The sequence below is a fragment of the Macrotis lagotis genome, chromosome 3 (assembly GCF_037893015.1).
Source record: "Macrotis lagotis isolate mMagLag1 chromosome 3, bilby.v1.9.chrom.fasta, whole genome shotgun sequence".
Lineage (NCBI taxonomy): Eukaryota > Metazoa > Chordata > Mammalia > Peramelemorphia > Peramelidae > Macrotis > Macrotis lagotis.
Genome location: NC_133660.1, coordinates 289399005 through 289420079, shown reverse-complemented (window position 1 = coordinate 289420079; position 21075 = coordinate 289399005). Strand labels below are relative to the sequence as shown.

General features: G+C 33.2%; 1 protein-coding gene across 1 annotated transcript in view; it reads left to right on the top strand.

Annotated features, from left to right (window-relative positions):
- Window positions 1-15620, top strand: part of LOC141519452 (olfactory receptor 14I1-like) — a 43623-nt gene extending 28003 nt beyond the window's left edge. The window contains exon 3 of the mRNA XM_074231691.1: window positions 14621-15620. Coding sequence (XP_074087792.1) covers window positions 14634-15620 — 987 coding nt within the window. The 5' untranslated portion in view covers window positions 14621-14633. The remainder of the gene's footprint in view (window positions 1-14620) is intronic.
- Window positions 15621-21075: the final 5455 nt, after the last annotated feature.

Genomic DNA, 21075 nt, shown 5'->3' with positions numbered 1-21075 from the left:
AAATAACTCTGAATGGAGCTAAAGAAAGCTGTTGACTTTGTGAGAAATCATGAAACAATACAAAATGAATAAAAATTAGAAGAAAATGTGAAATATTTTATTGGAAAAACAACCAATCTAGCAAACAGAACCAGAAGAGATAATTTGATAATTATTGGATTACCTGAAAGTCGTGACCAGGAAAAGACACTCGACTTCATCTTTCAAGAAAAAATACTGCAAAATTTCCCTGAGATCCTAGAAGCAGAGGGTAACATAGAAATTGAGAGAATCCACTGACCACCTCCCGAAAGAGATCTAAAAAGAAAAACTCCCAGGAATATTATAGCCACATTTCCAAGTCAAAGAGAAAATACTAATAGCTGCCAGAAAAAAAAAAAATAATTCACATAGCATGATGTTACAGTCAGGATTACACAGGATTTGGCAGGATCTACATTAAGGGCTTGTAGGGCTTGGAATATGACATTCTGGAAGGCAAAAGAGCTTGGTTTACAACTGAGAATCAACTACCCAGCAAAACTGAACATCCTCTTTCAGGGGAAAAGAAGGACTTTCAATGAAACAGGAGACAAGCTTGCCTGTTGAAACAAAGAGAGATGAACAGGAAATTTGATCTCCAAATACAGGACTCAGGTGAAGCGTGCATGCATAGAGGGGGTGGATGAGGACTCATTATGAGGACCTTAATGATGTTGAACTGTTTATATTTCTGCATGGGAAGAAGATAAAAAAACTCATAGGAACCTTCTCATTTATAACAGCAGTTGGAAGAAGCATGTATGGACGAGGCAGAGGAAGGAGTTGAATATAATGCTATAATATGGATGGTGTCAATGGGTGATGAAGGAAAGTATTGGAAGGAAGAGAAAGGAGAAGGAGAATGGGCTAAGATATTTCCAATTAATAATTACCTAGCTGTGTGGCCACTTAACCCCACTGCCTTGCAAAATAAAACCTAAAAAAAAAAGATATTTCACATAAAAGGGTCAAGAAAAATGGAGAGGAAAAGGCCAGAAGGAGAGGGGGAATGAGTGAGCCTTTATTCTCATCAGAAATGATTCAAAGAGGAAATATCATACATAAGGGGACTGGGAGGGGGAGTAGGTGATAGAAAAGAGGGAAAATCATTGGAAAGGGTACACAGATACAATACACTTCTGAGCAGGGACAGGCTGAAAGGAGAGAAAGAATAGAATCTATGAGATTGGGATTAATAGACTGGAGGGAAATATAGCTAGTAATAATAATTGTTGGAAAAGATATTGAAGCAACTTCTCTGATGGACTTTTGATAAAGAAAGCAACTGACTCCCCCAAAAAGAGCCAATGGAATCAGAATAGACTGAAATATTTTTTTTTCCTTTCACTCCATTTCTCTTGCGATCTCTCTACTTTTTGGGGGGAGGGGTTTTATGTTTACTTTCACAACAAGGTAATGTAATAATATGAAAATAAATACACCATGGGGGAACAAACAAACAATGTATTGGTCTATCATCCCCAAATTCTTCAACATTTACTCTTGGCATTTTTTGATTCATTTTTGCCACTTTACAGGGTCTGAGGAAAAATGTCAGAATTGATTTGGTTTGCATTTCTTTTATTATTAATTTTTTGAAACCTTCTTACATGATTTTTCAATGCTTTGCAGGTTTTTTGATATTTGTTTTTGACTATTAATCAATTGGGATCATGACTGTTAGTTCTGTGTGTCTCGTCTGTGTGGTGTGTGTGTGTGTGGGGGGGATTTATGTGATGTAATGAATGTTGATACATCTTGGATAGCAAATGTTTAGGAGATATGTCTAATATAAAATATTTCCTCATTGAAACACTTTCCGTTCTTATCCTAGATGCAATAATGCTGACTGTATAGAAACCTTTCAGTTTCAAATGGACAAAGCCATTTGTTTTATCTTTTGCAATAGATTATTTCTTGTTTGGCTAAGAAGAAATCTTTTACCAATAAATAACTGTCTGTTTCTCTTACATTTTTTAACTATTTTTAATATTTTATATTATGGTTGCACATATATAATTAAGAATGTAACATGGTCTCAGTATAAGTCCAAAGATAATTTCTACTAGGTTATTCCCCAGTTTCCTCAGCAGATTTTATCTAATAAGGAGTTTTTTCCTGGGTGATCTATATGTTCCACTTTATCAGATTGTGATTTATTGAGTTTTACTCTTTTTGAATCCCCTTGTCTAGTGTGTTCCAACAATTTAATTCTCAATTTTTTAATTACTACAATTTTTTAAATTTTTTAGTAGTTTGAGGTCGAGAAGTATTTCCCCTTTTTCCATTGCTTTGGTTTGTTTGATATTCTTGATTCTTTTTCTAAATAAAATTTATCATTATTTTTGTCAAGTTTTGTAAAGAATTTTCTTGGTAATTTGATTATGTAGCATTCAAAGTGTAAATTAATTTTGATAGTATTGACATATTTATTATTTTTTCAATTTTTTTTTTTTTTGTTTAAGGCAATTGTGTTGAGTGTCTTACCCAAGGTCACTGAGCTAGGCAATTATTAAGTATCTACCTTCGGATTTGAAGTCAGGTCCTCCTGACTCCAGGGCCAGTGCTCTATCCACTGTACCACCTAGCTGCCCCCAACATTTTTATTATATTGACATGGTCTAGCTAAAAACATGGAATATTCCTCCAGTTATTAAGTTTGTTCTTTAAGTCTTCTGTAAATGAATCAATAAATATGTTTTTAAGGGCTTTGGTAGGTTGCTCTTGAGGTATTTTATACATCTTTGTTTTTATTTTATAGAAATGGTGCTGATTTTTGAGGGTTTGTTTTATAACTTGCAAATCTGTTAAACCTGTAAATTGTTTCAGTTAGTACCTTTCCTGATTCCTTGGAGTTTTCCAAGGAAACCATCATATCAATAAATAGAGATAATCTTATCTTTTCCTTTACATTTCTTTTTTTTTTCATGTTGATATTGTTAAAATTACTAGAGCTATATCAAATGATATTGAGTCTAGTGGGCTTTCTTACTTTATTCTTGTATTTACTGGAAGGAAATTTGAATGTATCTCCATAACATATGAAGCTTGTGTTTGTTTTTAAATAGATGCTTTCAATTATATTAAATGCCTATAATTTGTTGATTAAAAAAACATAAAAGAATTGTACTTTTAAAAGACTTTTTTTTTACTTTTTGCTTCTATTGAGATTATCTTATGTTTGGGATATTTTAATTTTTCAGATGATTCATTGCATTGATTTTTTCCCTAATGTACAACCATCTTTGTAACCTTTGTATAAATTTTCTTGGATAAATTTCTGTAATCTGCTTGATGGGATTTTCTTTAAAACTTCTGAATTAATATTCATTAATGATATTATATTATAGTTTTGTTTCTGTGTTTAATTTTCCCCTCTAATAAGCATTATATTTGTCTCATAAAAGGATTTTTTTTAGGTTTTTGCAAGACAAACGGGTTAAGTGGCTTGCCCATGGATACACAGCTAGGTAATTATTAAGTGTCTGAGACCAGATTTGAACCCAGGTACTCCTGACGCCAGGGCTGGTGCTTTATCCACTATGCCACCTAGCTGCCCCTCATAAAAGGATTCTAATAGGGATATTGTTCATTTTTTAAGAATAATTTATGAAATATTGGTACTAGTTTATAAAATTTGATAAAATTAATCCGGTGCAAGAGTTATTTTCCTTGGTAGTTCCTTCACATTTAGGTCTATTTCCTCTTTGAGATCAGATTATTTAATATTTCTTGGATCTTCTGATAATTTGATTATTTTATATTTTTCAAGCTGTTGTATCTCTTTTTTGTTCTCAGTTGTGTTCGAATATAATAATGCATATGTTCTAATCATGATTTTCATTTCTTCTGGCTTTACTGTGATTTTACCTTGCTCATTACCATTTTAATAATTTGATATCCTACTCTCTTCTTTTTAATTAAATTACCTAAAGGTTGATCAATTTTATTAGACTTTTCAAGGAACAAGTTTTTAGTCTTATAAAGTCTATGAGGTTTTTGTTTGCAGTTTGTTTTCCCATTACTTTTCAAAATATACCCTTTTGTGACCATTTTAGTTTTATTTTCTAATTTTATTGTGTAGTCATGTAACTAATCTCTTTTTCTTTATGTATTATTGTAAGGATAATATTTTTCCCTCTGAGAACTGCTTTCTATCCCAGAAATTCCCATTATAGAAAATTTTTGTGTTTCATCACCAATATTATCTTTACACAATTATCAATTGTTGCAATTTGTTAGTTGATGGTGTCATGATATTTTTATATTTCCATTTGAGTCTTTCATTTTGTTTGTGGTCCCTTTTCTTATTGCTTTATGATCTATAGAACATGTACTTTTCATTATTGTCTTTTTATATTTGTTTGCAGTATCTCTGTTCCTAGTACAAGTACAAGAGTACAATTTTTGGTGAAAATTCCATGTGATGCAGAGAAATTTATATTATTTGAAAAATATGTTCTTTTATTATCCCATAGAGAAGGTAACATGTCTATTAACTTTACTTTCTCCGGAAGTTATTTTCAGTTCATATTTTCCCTTTTGTTTATCTTTCTGTTAGTCTTATTCAAAATGGATAGAGAGATATTGTAGTCTCATGTCACTCTTAAAATGTCTTCTTTATGCTTAGATAATATTTCCTATATTAATTTTCATGATAAGACATTTGTAACATCTAAGGTTAATATTGACATTGATTTGTTTTCCTTGGCTCCTTTCAGCATAACATAGATTCCTTGTTTATTCCTTTTTATTTTTCTTTTTTTTCACTTTGCCTGATAACTTTTTCTCTTTTTGGATGCAATTAAATGTGTAGCAATTATTTTTTCCATTTCTTCAGTTTCATTTTAGTTTAAATCTTTTTTTTTAATTGGATTCTTATAAGCAATATATTGTAGCAGATATTTTTTAGGCTTTTTTTCTTTTGTAAGGCAATGGGGTTAAGTGACTTGGTTAAAGTCACACAGCTAGATAATTAATGTCTGAGGTCTGATTTGAACTCAGGTCCTCCTGACTCCAGAATTGATGCTCTATTCACTATGCCATCTAGCTGCCTCTAGGCTTTCATTTTATTATCTAAACTGTCAATCTGTCTTATTGAATTATATAATCCATTTACTTTAAAGTTATGAATTATATTTATTTTTTTCAACTTATCTCTTTTGGACTTCTTTCAAGTTATGCTTTTTTCTCTTCTACTGTAAGTACATTATTAAATTCCTTCAATTGTTTTGCCTTATTTTTTAATAAAGTAGTCCTATTAGCAATGATTTTTTTCTCAACTTAATTCCAGTTTCTTACTTTTCATTCCTTTCCTTTTAAGGTTTTGTTTATTCTTTCCAGTTATTACCTGTGCATATATTTCTTTTCCCTCTTTTTTTTCTCTCAGTCAATTTGATTCCCCCTTCCTTTTCTCCCCTTTAGGTAGTTGGATTCATTTGTTTTTGTTTTTATTTCCTGTTTGATACTCTTTCCAAAAATGATTTTTTTCTACTCTTTTCATTATCTATTTTCTTTTCCTATTTCCCTTTCTCTGATTTATTATTCTTTTATCATCTAGATTCTCTCTCTTCTCTATAGTGGTCATATAGTACAAGCTTCTAAGGTATGTATTCTAGCATTTATCCTCTAGGTAATTTGAAGCGTTCTTTTGTGTTTACTTTTTTCTTGAGGTTTTTCTATCACAATGTGACTAATATGTAAATGTTTTGCATGACTACATGGTCATAACCTATTTCAAACTGCTTGCCTTCTCAAGCATGGAGGAAGGAAGAGAGTTTGCAAATGAAAGTTTTAAAAACAAATGTTAAAATTGCTCTTACATGTACCTGGGGAAAATATAATACAAAACAAGCAATTTAAACATATATATATATATATATATATATATATATATATATATATATATATATATATATAAATACATGTATATATAGTCTTGTTAATGGTTGATTTTAACAGAATTATGTAGGCAGTTTTATAAGTGATCTGGAAGCAGAGAAGCAAAGCACCCTTCAGAATGTCATGAGAATGATGCCTAATCCTATACATACAAGAGAAGATTTCTATGAGCCAGATGACAACTACATGGCATATCTGGAATTCAAAATGTCCTGATTAAGAGGTACTGGAAGTGAGTTATTAAGATGTAAGGAGACTTGATATTAGTTAATATTACTGAACATTATTTGATTGCTTTCACCTTTTTTCAATGTTAATTTTTACTTTTAGTTTTTCTTGGTTACATTTAAATATTCATTCTCAACATTAGTCCATTGTGAAGACTCTAAATAGCTTGCTTTTTAATCTGGCATGCAATTTTGAATGTGAACAAGTGAACAAGTGATTATGAACAAGTGAAAAATCTTATAAATTTGACATAAATAAATGTTCCATGATGGGAATGTACTGTTATTCCTTCATGAATCAAGATGACACATTGAGGAAATTGAGGGTATTATAACAAGCACTAGTGGGAAGTAAATGAACCACATTGATTCCAACTTGTGACTCAATTCTAGATCTATCTCAGTTTCTTTTCTATTCACTCTTTTTGTCTTGGGAAAAAACTAAATGTAGTTGTAGATATGTTTATTGCTGTGAGCATTATTGCCCTGAGTATCTGGGAAACTGAACCATATCTATCTGTTGCTTAAAATCCTTTAATGGGGCAGCTAGGTGGTGCCTTGGATAAAGCATCTGCCCAGGAGTCAGGAGTACCTGGGTTCAAATACTGTCTGAGACACTTAATAATTACCTAACTGTGTGGCCTTGGGCAAGCCACTTAACCCCATTTGCCTTGCAAAAATCTAAAAACAAAACAAAAAAATCTTTAACAAATGAAATTGAGTATGTTGACCAGAAACCCTTGTCAGATCCAAAGATGCAAGGAATTTTATCAGCATTTCTACCTCTCAAGCAACCCTTATCTGAAAACTAGTCTCTTACTGGTTAAGCACTTGTTTTCATATTCCTTTGATTGAATAAAATCACTTGGGAAGAGTAGAACACCTCCTTTTTCTGATTTCAGGGAAGTGCTTCTGTTCACTTCCCCCTCCCAACTTGGAAAGTCTCTAATCTTTTCTATAATTAAAAATGATATTTCCTAATATTGTCATATTTAATTAGTTGTTTTTAATGTGTAATGATCTGTCTCCCCTGTGTTTGAGGTTCAATGCTAAGCTAATAAGGTCTAGTTAGGCAACTTGTATATGTTGTTTCATAAATTGATATGCTCAAACCTTGGTTTCCTTAATCCTTTCATCTTTCATTCGCTACAATCAGGAGCTAATATATGATGATGAAAATAGTTAATAAATATTCCATGGTTTTGTAAATGGATTTTGGAATTTTTTTGTTTTGTTTTTTTTTACAATTTTTAGGGATTTAACTTGACCATTTCTTTTATAACCATTAATCAATCTACCAATCAGTATATATTTATTAAATACCTGATAAGTGCCAAGTTCTATGCCAAGGTCTTTGTCACATAGCAATCTGTTCAGTTCTAGACTTATATTTTATGAACTCAGTATCAAGTTGGGACCATTCCAACTCCCTCAAACTTGAAAGAGGTTAATGGTAACAGCTCCTCAGAAAAGGTTAGTAGCATTAAAACTAATCTTATGTAATAGAGGAAGGCTTCCTTGCTTTGTGAGAAATACACAGTATGCAGCTGTATCATCTCATGCTATTTATAAAATGTTATTTTGTGATTTTTCTAATAGGGCCAGAATTTCTGTTATAGAAAACACAGTTACCAAATAACAAATTTATTTGTTCTTCATTATGAATATAAATGATGATCATATGGAAGTCCCTCATGGACTCTGAGAATCCCAAATGACTAGAAATTGATGGACAGTCTTTTAACAAGACTAAAGGGAAAATTCAGTTCCTTTGTTATGTGTGAAAGGTACCACTCCCCATGGAATTTTTCTCAAGAGAAGGACCATAGAACTCATAACAGCTGTGGAGGCAATGGATGTTGAAATTTTTCAGAAGTCTTTTAATAAGTGTATATCTACAGTCAGGTACATAAGAAATACTAGTCATATCACAGAAGCTAACAAGTTAATATGTGATAATCTTCATTCCTTTTCTGCCTTTTGTCTCCAAGCAAAGAATCTGTTAACTTAGTGAGGAGACAGTCTTTTGATAGTCACACCTTGGATAAAAAGAAAAAAATTCTACCATTCCTAATTCAAATTTTTGTTATCTTTTATTTCCCCCCTGCAGCCCCTTAAGTGGGTCATGTTGCTCACTTGCTAAAAGTATAACCAAGATCTGGTTTGATGAGGTATGAGTTATTGATTTATTAAGAGAAAACATATGGATATAAACTGGCTATCATTTGGATAATGGATCATGTGCTGGATATCACTTAAGATGATGAAAACAAAACAAAAAAATCTTTCTCCAGTAGTGATTTCCTATGTGACTCTAGGTAAGTCACAAATTATGCTTTTTAATAAAGAAAATATTACCTGTGGAATATACCTTGAAGTGTTAGTATCGAAGCTTTAAAAAGATGGCATTTGTATCTCAAGACCAAAATAAGTGCCTGCTATTGTAGTTTTAGTAGTGACTATAGCAGTAGTAGTAGTAGTGGTAGTATTGGTTGTAATAGTAGCAATGGCAGTGCTAGTTGAGAGTAATAATAGCAGGAGGAACAGTAGCAGCAGCAGCAGCAATAGTACTGTGGTGGAGGGTAGTAACAATAGCAGCAGCAGAAGGAACAGTGGTTGTAGTAATGGTGGTTAAGGGTAGTAATAGCAGGAGTAACAGCAGCAGCAGCAGCACAGCAGTAGTAATACTAATAGTGGTTGTAGGAGTAGTCGTGGGGAGTAATAGCAGCAGCATTAGTAGCAGTAGCAGTAGTAGCAGTAGTAGTAGTAGTAGTAGCAGCAGTAGTAGCAGCAGTAGTAGTAGTAGCAGCAGCAGCAGTAGCAGTAGTAGTAGTAGTAGCAGCAGCTGCAGCAGTAGTAGTAGTAGTAGTAGCAGCAGCAGCAGTAGTAGTAGTAATAGTAATGGTAGTAGTGGTGGTGGCAGTGGCTCACAAATACACTTCTAACTTCTAATTCTAATTAATTGAAAGAGTTCAGTGTGTATTGTCAGTCACAGGGAAAATGTGGTCAAAAGACTAAATGTAGCAAAGTATTAGAATGTGGTTCAATTGCCTATTTTGATTCTGAGGTAAAAGAACAGTGAGGGATAATTAAGGATGTCTGGGATTTAGGTTGAAATCTGCCATTTCTCTTTGCTTTCAAGTCCCTATGTTTCAAATAATACCATCTCATTTCTATGCTGCAAAGCTTTTCTAATAACCCAGTGATGTGAACTATTCAGGGAGCATCTCAGTGAATGATGAATGTTCTCTGAACATACAAGCCTTATGCTATTTTGCTCATGTAGTTCCATGGATCACACTATATATATTCTGAAAATAAGATGAATGGGGATTTAAAATATAAAAAAAAAATTATGTCCTGCAAATACAATAACTCAATGTAAGTCAGGAGAATGATACAAAAGCTACACAAGATAATGAGACATTGGGTTATATATAAAAAAAGGTAAATCTTCCAGGAATCAGGGAGACACAGACTAGTCCTGTCTGATTAGGGATATTGAGTTTAGTTTTGGGTGATACACACTAATAGCCTTCACACAAAGAGTTAGATGATCATTTGTCAGGTGTGTGATAGATAGACTAGATGTGCTTAGTTCTCTTTCAACTTTAAATTAAGTTCTTGCTTCAGTAATTTTGGGTGTGTGTGTGTGGGGGGGGGGGTAGTCACACACACTTAGATAGAGAAACTATCCAAGGCAATAGAGAAGGGTATATTTGCTTTTTGTCAGAATTAGTTGAATGATTGTATTACTTGGCATAGATACCTAGGTAGTAATGTTACTGAAGATAAGTTTAAATACAAAAGACATTTGGTATTTTATTGATGTTAGACAAAACTGAGAACCACATTGACTGACCAGAGGAATCTCATGGATTGTTCTTTGAGAAGCGTAGTTTTAAAGTGATTAATGAAAATTGCTTAGCCCATGAAACATATGAAAATTATTATTCTCCCTTTCTTATTTTCTAGAGAAAGGTTAGATAATACATAGCAACAAGCATGGGTTGTTGATTTGACTGAAGTCAAAAGATGTGAACTGAACATTTCTATCCCTTACTACCCATGACAACTGTTCTTTTGATGCAGGTTCCTCAACTGGAAAACGAGAAGCTTGGATTAAATAACTTCTTAGTTTCTTTTCATTTCAGAGTCCATGGTTTCATGTTCTTATTTTAGAGTGAATTTCTAATGAACAGATGCCAGCTTCTGTCATGGCCTCAGTGATTCATCACCTAACACCTGTCTTTCAGATGTGTCACACCTTTCCTTGAAGTAAAGTGGGCACTCAAGTTTCCTGGTATATCTAGCAAAAAAAAAATCCTGTAAACAGTTGGTATATGTAAAGTAAATGTCTACTCTCACCAAAAATTAAAGTGAAGAGATTTAGAAAAGTGGTCCCTGAAAATATGGGAGGCATTGTTTCATTTCACTAAGAATTCTTAACTTTAAATTATTTATGAAAGTTTGGTTTAAAAAAAAGACCAAATTCTGGATATGTATCAATTTTTAAAAATTATTTTAAAATGTCATCATTATTTTGAAGAAGTCAGGACAGTGATATTGCTTGAATAACTACACTCCTTGGGGGGCAGCTAGGTGGCACAGTGGATAGAGCACTAGTCCTGGAATCAGGAGGACCTGAGTTCAAATCTGTCCTTAGGTCTTTGATAATTGCCTAGCTGTGTGACCTTGGGCAAGCCACTTGACCCCATTGCCTTAGATAAATAAAATTTAAAAATAACAAAAAAGAATAACCACCCTCTTGTGTCATCCACAATAACTCTAAAAAATAAGGATTCCAAATAAGATAGACACACAGGCATTCACAAACACACACATATATATGTAGTAAATTATAAACTGGCTAAGGACAAGACCACTATATTTTACACATAAACACATTCTAACAGTCTCATATATGTGTTTGCTATGTAGTATAGCCTATTTTAGTGAAGACCTTGGTAATGCACAAACACTCAGTCATGTACCATATTAGACACTGTGCTATGCATGAGTACTACAAAGACAAAAGCAATCCATTTCTGCAATTATACTAGGCCTAAATGATAAAAAATAAAGGAAGGATGCAAATATAATTGGGAAGGGACAAAACCTAAATAGAGACTTACTCAATAATACATGATACAGGCAATATAATTCTAAACTGGAATTACTCATGAAAAGAGGAGGAACATGCACAACTTCATTTACTCTCTTTATTTCATCATGGGATTATGTTGAGGCAGAATGAACCTAAAGTATATGTAGTCCTTTGTGTGTACATGGCTGAGAATTTTCCTTAAAGCTAAATTTCCATAGTTTGAGTATTTGGACAAATAGTGGGACTGTTGTTTGTAACTGACTTTATGGGAATGAAGTTTGTAAAGCAAGAATGAGTTCCTTTGTTGTCTAAGCTTAAATGGAGGTGCCTGAGGTAGCTGAGAAATTAGTTATTTCAGAATCTGTTGCACTTAAGTTTGTAAGAAAAATTCAACAAGAGATCTGATATCTTGAAATTAGTCTTGTGATGAGTTTAGCAAGTATGTTGCAGCAAGGTATCACAAAAAGTCAGCAATTTGAAGAGTTGTAGAATAGTTTGTTAGGAGAGGTGACCCTCATTTATTGTCTCCTATGTGTATGTGTATATGTATATGTTTATATTTGTGAATGTTTGAAAAAAAAGCATAAACATCATATTTTAAGAAGTTGCCCAGATCTGTTAGAATTAGAGGACAAAGTAGAAATAGGGTCCACTAGTCATTTGCTGTTATGGTGGCAAAGAATTGGAATGGTAGCAAAAATTTGGAAATTGAGTGAATGTCCATCAATTGGGGAATGGCTAAACAAATTGTAGTATATTTATATTATGGAACACTATTGCTCTATAAGAAATCAGGTGGGATAAGATTTCAGAGAAACCTGAAAGGATTTGCATGAAATGTTGCTGAGTGAGTGAGATGAGCAGAACCAGAACATTGTACACCCTAACAGAAACACGGGGATGATGATCAACCTTAATGGACTTGCTCATTTCATCAGTGCAATAATCAGGGATAATTTTAGGGTATCTGAGACAGAGAATACCATCTGTATCCAGTCAAAGGACTGTGAAATTTAAACAAACACGAAAGATTATTAACTTCAATTTAAAAAAAACTTGTCTAATGTATTACATAATTTTGCTATCTCTAATATTTTGTTTCTTCCTAAAGGACATTTTTTTTCTCTCTTTTATTTTTTAGGTTTTTGCAAGGCAAACGGGGTTAAGTGGCTTGCCCAAGGCCACACAGCTAGGTAATTATGAAGTGTCTGAGACCACATTTGAACCCAGGGTACTCCGGTGCTTTATCCACTGTGCCACCTAGCCACCCCATTTTTTTCTCTTAAGACAGTCAAGATTGATTAATGCATAGCATGGAAACAATATGAAGTTTATTGCTTACTGTGGGGGAGGGGCATGGGAGGGAAGGTGGGGGGAAATTGAAAAATTCAAAACCTTACAAAAAATGTTAGGTAGAAACCTCAAAATGAAAACTCCTAAGAATATTATAAACAAACTCTAGAGGTCAAAGGAAAGACAATACTCCAAGCAGTCTGAAAGAAATCCTTGAAACAGCAAGGGGCCGTAGACAGGATCACACATGATTTAGCAGTCACCATTATAAGGAGTAATGGAGAACTGTGAAAATATTGTAAAAGAGAAAGATTTCTCTGCTTGCAATCAGGAATAATTTGATCATAAATAATTGGGTATTATACTTCAGGGAAAAATTGTATATTTGGTGAAACAAAACTTCCAAGCATTATTTATTGATGGGAAGGGAACAGAGCTATATTGAAATGTTGAATTTCAAACTTCAGGCAAGAGAAATGTAATCAGATCAACATGAATGAATAGTGATGAAGGGGTAAAGGCAAATTAACTTATATTCTAATGTGGGAGATGATGCATGTTCCATTCTGAGCCCCATCATTATTCAAGTCTATAGGGGGAGTCTAATTAGATAATGTCTAGAAGTAGTTATATTATAACTTGGTAAACTAAAGACAAAAATAGAAAAAACAGAAAGAGGAATGTACTGGCTAGATTAAGAAAGAGGTTTAGGGAAATATCTCTCAGAAAATCAAAAAGAATAAATTGACATGTATGCAATAAAAGAGAAGAGGCTGAGGGAATTGACTGATATATGAACATCATTCTCCTCTGAACTGCTCAATGAGGGAAGAGCAAACACAGAGTCATATGTAGAAATATATCTCACTTAGCAAGGAAAGAAGAAAAGAGGAGAAAGAACAAGAGTGAATTAGAGAGATTAATATAAAGAAAGAATTTTGGGGGGTCATTTAAATTCTGTTCAAATCTTAATGACTCCATTAAGGATTTTCTTCTAAAAAATGCTGGAATTACTTGACATAGCTTTCTCTAACTCATTTTACAGATAATTATACTGAGGTAGAGTTAAGTGAATTGCCCACGGTCACATACCTTATTAAGATTTTGAGGCTGGATTTGAACTCAGAAAGATTCTAGACATGAGCTCTATCCATTATGCTATCTAGCTAACTCAAGAGAAGGATTAAAACTAAACAAAACAAACTCTAAGAATGTACAAAAAATATTTATAGTTCTTTTTCAAGTGACAAAGAAAAGTAATCTCAGGAAATACTCATAAATTGGGAAACAGGTGAGCAAATTACTATAGCCAAAAGTTTTGAAAAATTCCTGACTCCAGGGTCGGTGCTCTAGCCACTGAACCACCTAGTTGCTACCAATATTTTTTAGGGCCATACCATTATCTTGGTCACTTTTCCTATATCTCCCTCCCTTGCTTACATAAACTAGTCATTCATCTTTTCCTTCTTTGAAACTGACTTTCCTCACCCTTGTCAATTAGAACTTTTCTTGCTGTCATCTGCTTTCCACTCCTTATGGAAATAGTAAAAAACATTTATATAATGCTTATTATATCCCAGTATATATATATATGTATATATTTATATATATATGGTTTGCATATATCATTATCCCATTTCATTCTTACAAGGAAATAGGGTCTATTAATAATTCCATTTTGCCTATTGTAAACATTTAAAGAGAGTTTTTGAGTTGCTCAGGGTCACACAACTGGAAATTGTCTGAAACTGGATTTGGACATACTTTTTTCTTACTTTAGGCTCAGTCATCTATCCAATGTATTACCAACAGCAGGACATTTGACTTAATAATACAAAGACTCTATAGTATCTCCAGATGGTAGCTGACTAAATGGCTCAGTTCTAGAATCAACATCTTCTGTATCATCATTTCTAGTCTCATCTCTAATACAGACACATTATTTTTATATTTGAAGGTTTTTCAAACGGAACAAATTCATTTTCATAACCCCCTTAGGCATTTTAGTTTTATTTCATTGTCTCTGTTTCCCCTACTCATAATATTTTTTTTTATTTTTGATAATTTACAGGGCAACAGCAGATATGAGCAACTTCACCATTGTCACAGAATTTCTCCTCATGGAATTTGCTGACATCAGAGAGCTGCAGATCTTACATGCAATATTGTTTTTCCTGATATATCTAGCAACATTAATGGGAAATATTCTCACCATCACTGCGGTTGTCACTGACCAACACCTCCATACTCCAATGTACTTTTTTTTAAGCAATTTGTCTCTATTGGACATCTGTTACATCTCAGTGACTCTTCCCAAATTCATTGTAAACACCATGAAGGGCATTCAATCCATTTCTCTTCTTGGATGTACTGCTCAGATATTTTTCTTTCTCTTCTTCGGATCAACAGAATTTGCTTTCCTCATGACCATGTCCTATGACCGCTTTGTGGCCATCTGCCATCCCCTGCACTATGGGGTCATCATAACACCAGCCAAATGTCTTTGGGCAGCAGTTGGCTCATGGCTCACTGGCATTGTCTATTCTGCCCTACACACAGGAAACATGTTCCGCTTGCCCTTCTCAGGATCCAATGTGATCCACCAATTTTTCTGTGATATTCCACAAATATTGAAAGTTGCAACTTTGGATGTATACAATACTGAATACCTACTCCTTGCCATAAGTTCATGTTTTCTTTTATTGTGTTTTGCCCTTTTAATTATATCGTATGCTCACATCTTCTCTAGTGTACTCAAAATCCCCTCTGTGGAAGGACGCTATAAAGCTTTATCTACTTGCTCCCCTCACTTGATTGTCCTTCTCTTATTTCTTCTTTCTTCAATTATTGCAGTCCTGGGACCAACATCAGATAAATCATCAGTTCAGAACCTCCTTATTGCAATGGCCTATACAGTACTACCTCCATTCATGAATCCCATCATTTATAGCCTGAGAAACCAGAATATCAAAGTTGTGCTGATTAGGATAATCAAGGTAGTATTTTTTCCCAGGAAGAATGTGTCTAACACTAAGAAATTTAAGAAGATAATTATGTCACTGTACTGCTGAATATGTTAGATGGTCCAATGAGATAAAAAATGAAGCAAATGATTACTATGTTTTATTATAAAATCGCCAAAATAATAAATAATAAATCAAAAGTTAAGAAATTATTTCATGGAATTGAATAAATCATCTGTTCAAAATAATCAAAATATTTATTAGGAAATACTTCCTTTATATAGATAATTCATCTTTATACAGAAAAATTCACCTAGTCATAAAGATGTTGTTATCAATAGAGGTCTGAAAGGAACAACTGATTAAGCTCATGAACCACAGCAGATCATTTGAAAGTAAAGTTATCATCAAGATGATGGCCAAAATCTTCTTCCTTAACCATTACTTTCCTTTCACATCTTTTCTTTTTCTATCAACATTCACTCATCTTCCCAGGGAAAACTTAATCATCCTCAGTAACTATAACATATTAATTCTTATGTTAAATTATCCTCTGTTCTAAATTTTATTTTATTTTTCTTCCCTGGTACATGCAAAAACAAGTTTTAACAAGAACTTTGAAAACCTTGAGTTCCAAATTCTTTCCTTTCCTCCCTTCCCTCTTCCCTTCATTGAGAAAACAAGTTATCTAACATAGACCGAAAATGTGTAGTCATAAAAAACATTAGCACAATAGTCATGTTTCAAAAGCAAACATAACCCCCTCAAGTAAAGAAATCTTAAGTTAATAAAGTGAAAAAAATGCTTCAATCTGTATTGAGACACCCTCAGCTCTGTCTCTGGGATGGATAGCATTTCCCATCATAAGCCCTTCAGAGTTTTCTTGGGTCATGATATTACTGAAAGAAGGTAGTTTAGTCACAGCTGATCATCCTGCAACATTGCTGCCACTTTATGCAGTACATTTCCACATTGCATCTGTTCATGCAAGAGTTGGTTTTTGATTTTTTTTTTTTTTTACTGGGAGCCTCTTGTTGATCATTTCCCAAAATAGAACATCATTTCATCTCAGTCTCAAACATTCCCTAACCAATATGTGTTCCCTCAATCTCTAGCTCCCCACCATCAGAAAAGAACTACTATAAATATCCCTATACATATAGCTTCTATATGAAACTACTCTTAATAAGGGAAGCTATAAATTGTCTGTTTCACACAAGCAAACACACACATTTGCATATCTTTGTTGGAGTTAAGTTCTCCCATTACTAGTTTTAGCTGATGGGCCTTATTCAACCCCACCCTTCCCAATATATAATTACACAATAACCAAATTTTCACAAATTTCCTATAGGCTCTTGCTTGTTTTCTTATTTGTGGGATTCTCTTAGTCTTCTTCCCACTGTCCCCAAAATGAAAATGGTTAAATAAAAATAAATAATAGAAAATATATTGGGGCAGCTAGGTGGCATAGTGGATAAAGCACCGACCTTGGAGTCAGGAGTATCTGGGTTCAAATCCGGTCTCAGACACTTAATTACCTAACTGTGTGGCCTTGGGCAAGCCACTTAACCCCATTTGCCTTGCAAAAACCTAAAAAAATATGCATATATTTAAATCTATATCTAAGATCAATCATCTGGATGAAAAAGTTTAAAAAATAAAAGAAAGAAAAATTAATCAATTATCCATTTTTATTGTCTCATGAATAGACTGATTGAAATCTTTTCCCACTATATGGTGCTGAAAATCAAAATTTTTAAGGTCTGATTATCCTCTCTAAATTATTTCATACTCTGAATTACATCTTATCATAGCTATAACCCAATTAAAAATGGAAAATCTGAGCCTTAAGTCAGAAATTTTCATTAAGATACCTCAGCATTTCTGGTGACTCCTTTATTAGGCTCTCTTTCTGAATTGATTCTGTTCTTGTTACCATCATCATACTTCTATTTTTAATATGTTTGTAGGCTGTTTCACTCAGTCCAAACCTTAGCCTCTCATTTTAAGTTGCCATTGGAAGAGCTTTTGAGTCAAATGAAGGGGAGACTCATTAGTTCTGCTGAGTGTATTTTAAAGAGGTAAAAAATGTGATATTCCTTTGAAAATCACTCCTTTTGTTCTGGAAGTGCCCAAAACTGAAGAGGATGTACATAGTGATTCTCCTGGATGCCTTTTTTTTTTAAGGGTTTTTTTTTTTTTGGCAAGGCAATGGGGTTAAGTGGCTTGCCCAAGGTCACACAACTAGGGAATTATTAAATGTCTGAGATCGGATTTGAACTCAGGTACTCCTGACTCCAGGGCTGGTGCTCTATCCACTGTGCCATCTAGCTGCACCCTGGATGCCTTTCTGAGGTCCTGTCTGCTTGCACATTCTCTGCCTTCTGACACTGAACCCCATGCTAACCTTAAATTTGGAAACAAAGTTGTGAAGGGCTATGCAAAAACAGTTCTTATTTTGATAGTGAAGACGAAAGCACAAAACCTTGCATAATAACTTTTGGTGGAGATCTCAGACAAAAGGAGGAATTGTTGAGAGTTTGGAAAAGATGAAATCCTTATATTTCTGGTACCAGTATTCAAGGGGGAAAAACAAGGTTTTAGATTCTCTTCAGGGAAAGGTCTCTGAAGGTATAGAAAAGGTTTGGGAAGATAGAAATTTGTAGATCTTGTACCCTACTTATATCCCCCAACCAGCTTACTTTACTAAAGTCTTCATGAAATTACCCATTGGGGTAGAAATAGGACTTTTTTACTTTGGTTGAGCTAAGATGACTCACTTCTAATGGGAGTGCTCAATAATTCTGCATTTTTCTGATATATTTCACTTGCATAACTTTTTGCTTGTTTCTATTTGCTATCAGCTTGGATAAATGAATTTACCTGCTACATGTGCTCTGTCAAACTGTGCCTAACACATGATAGTTACCCCAATCAATAGCTAAACATTTATCAGATACTTATAACGTGTGCTGATTAATCACTATTTACTCATTGATTCTTTGCTTAAGGAACAGCTCATATCTGTTCATTTTTAAATTCATAAGCACAAAATTAAATAAAAATAAACTGAAGGGTCCAGACTTTTCTTGTTTCTCTTGCAAAATTTTCAATTTTTCTGTTGTGGTTGGTGGCAAATTATCTGCAGCATAACATGTACACATACATATTCATATACACACACATATGTGCACATAAAGCCTATGAACCAAGTTCCAACATGATTCAAAGGAAGAAAAAGAGTGGTGGAAGATCATCTTCTCTTCTAAGCATTTTATTTGAAAATATTGGAGAATCAAACTCTCCAGTAGGAGAATCAGATTATCACTAACATGATAATGAGTTCAGTTAATTATAATGACATGACCACTGATGTCCTTACAACCAATTGAGGGAATAAATTAACAAAAATCAGGAGAAAAGAATTCAGAAAGGGTCATAGACAAGCAGAATTGTGTTGATGCTTCTGTGTTAAATTTGAAATGTATAAATATTTATCATCTCCATCTCTGTCTCTCTGTCTCTCTGTCTCTCTCTCTGTGTCTGTCTGTCTGTCTGTCTGTCTCTCTCTCACTCTCTCTCTCTTTCTCTCTCTCTCTATCTATAGCTTGATAATAAACATTATAGAGCTTTATAAACTGTACCCAGATTGGGATTAAGCTTTTACCATGCACTTCATTATTTTATGTCCTTCCTCACCCTCAACAAAATAAGCAGAAACAATTTTTCTAGGTTACAGGCTCAGATTGAGTGTGAGAGACTTTGTATTTGTTCTATGTAAAATGTGAGTGAAAAAAGTAAATTTAGGACCCCAGAGCAGAGGAGGTCTACAGAAAGTTTTCTTCGTAGCTGGATTCTTTCTAAAAAAATCTCTCTGCAGAGTGGCTTCTATTCAGGATGTCATTAGTTTGAATCTTGGGAAGAAGAGACTCATTGAACTAGGGACCCAAAGTCTTATGGCAAATGATTAAAAATTATTCAAAGTTGTTTCATTTTTGAAAAGTCAATAAACGTGGAAATTTCTCTTTATGGTGAATAGAAAGAGGACTGTATTTCATCTGCCAATCTTCAGCATTTGCATTGAAGCTTTGTGAGAGATGAGATATTTGATGTAGAATCCAAATTTGGGTTATGTGGAGAAATAAATCCATGGTTCTAGATGACAACTCTTTTTTCATCAAGAAGCCAAATAAGTAGGCCAACATTTTCAGCGCTTCCTTTGGGCCTCACTTCTAGTATTAGTCAGTCAGTATTTATTTATTTATTAAATGTGTACTATATTTTAGGCAGTGTTATGAACTTCTGTAACTGAAACTAGTGACTATATCCTAGAACTAAGGATATATATATAATATATCCTTAGTTCTAGGATATGTACATATATATATATATATATATATATATATATATATATAGAGAGAGAGAGAGAGAGAGAGAGATAATGTTTATCTTTTAAAATATTCTTTTATACATGTAAATTTCTACATTTATACAATACTATATATGTTTCATATGACACTATAGTTGTATGAAAACTGGCCAGTGAGAGAGAGACAGAGATGGCATAAGTTTCAGAAACAGAAAGAACTGCATTTGATATTGGATTAGGTGGTCACTAGTTAAATGACACTGAGTAAATCATAGGAACATCTCTTCTGATCTGAAAAATAAGAATAATTTTTTTCTTAGCATCAAAAGATTATTATAAGACAATCATTTTGGAAATCTTGAAATCTCATATATAACAGTGGTATTATGTGTTTAATTATTTAAAAAGAATTTGCATTTTAGTTTGGAGAATAATATACTTTTTCATTAAGGTATGTTAGATCACTAAATATTGTACTGCTTATCTTATACATATATAATATATTAGTATATAATTGGTAGGCATGTATTTATAAATTTTTAGTATTATCATAACAACTTAAAACTCAAGTAAGCCTTTGCAGATAGCATATATGTGTATTGTATCACTATATTTTTAAATCTATATATGGATATTCATATAATTTATATTATCTATATCTACATTATGTATGTACATACTTCACAAACAACCTTTTGCCATGCTAAACTATGAATGAATTTATCATAGATATGATCAATAGATTTTTATCAATCTTATTCTATTTTTTAAGTTCCTTGAGGCTAGGAATTTTTTTAAATCTTTTATTATTTGCCTATCACTTATTAGTCATTATTTTATTATTACTATTATTATTATTATTATACAGCATAATTAATACAAAACAGATTTAATTGACCCGCATTCTGGATAAAATTGAGGATTATGTAGTAGACTCTCATGCACTTTCAGAGACCCAAAGGACTAGACAATGAAGAACAATATTTTAACAAGACTAAAGAGAAAAGTCAATTTTCTTGTTTATGAAAGACATGACTTTCTGGCTAATTATTCTCAAGAGAAGGTCCAAAGAACCCATAGCTTCTGAGGAGATAATGTTGCTCTTGACTCATCTGGATAATTTAGGAATCAATTTTTTTTCACATACTCCTAAGAAATATATTTCACCATGATTAGTCACAAAAGAAACAT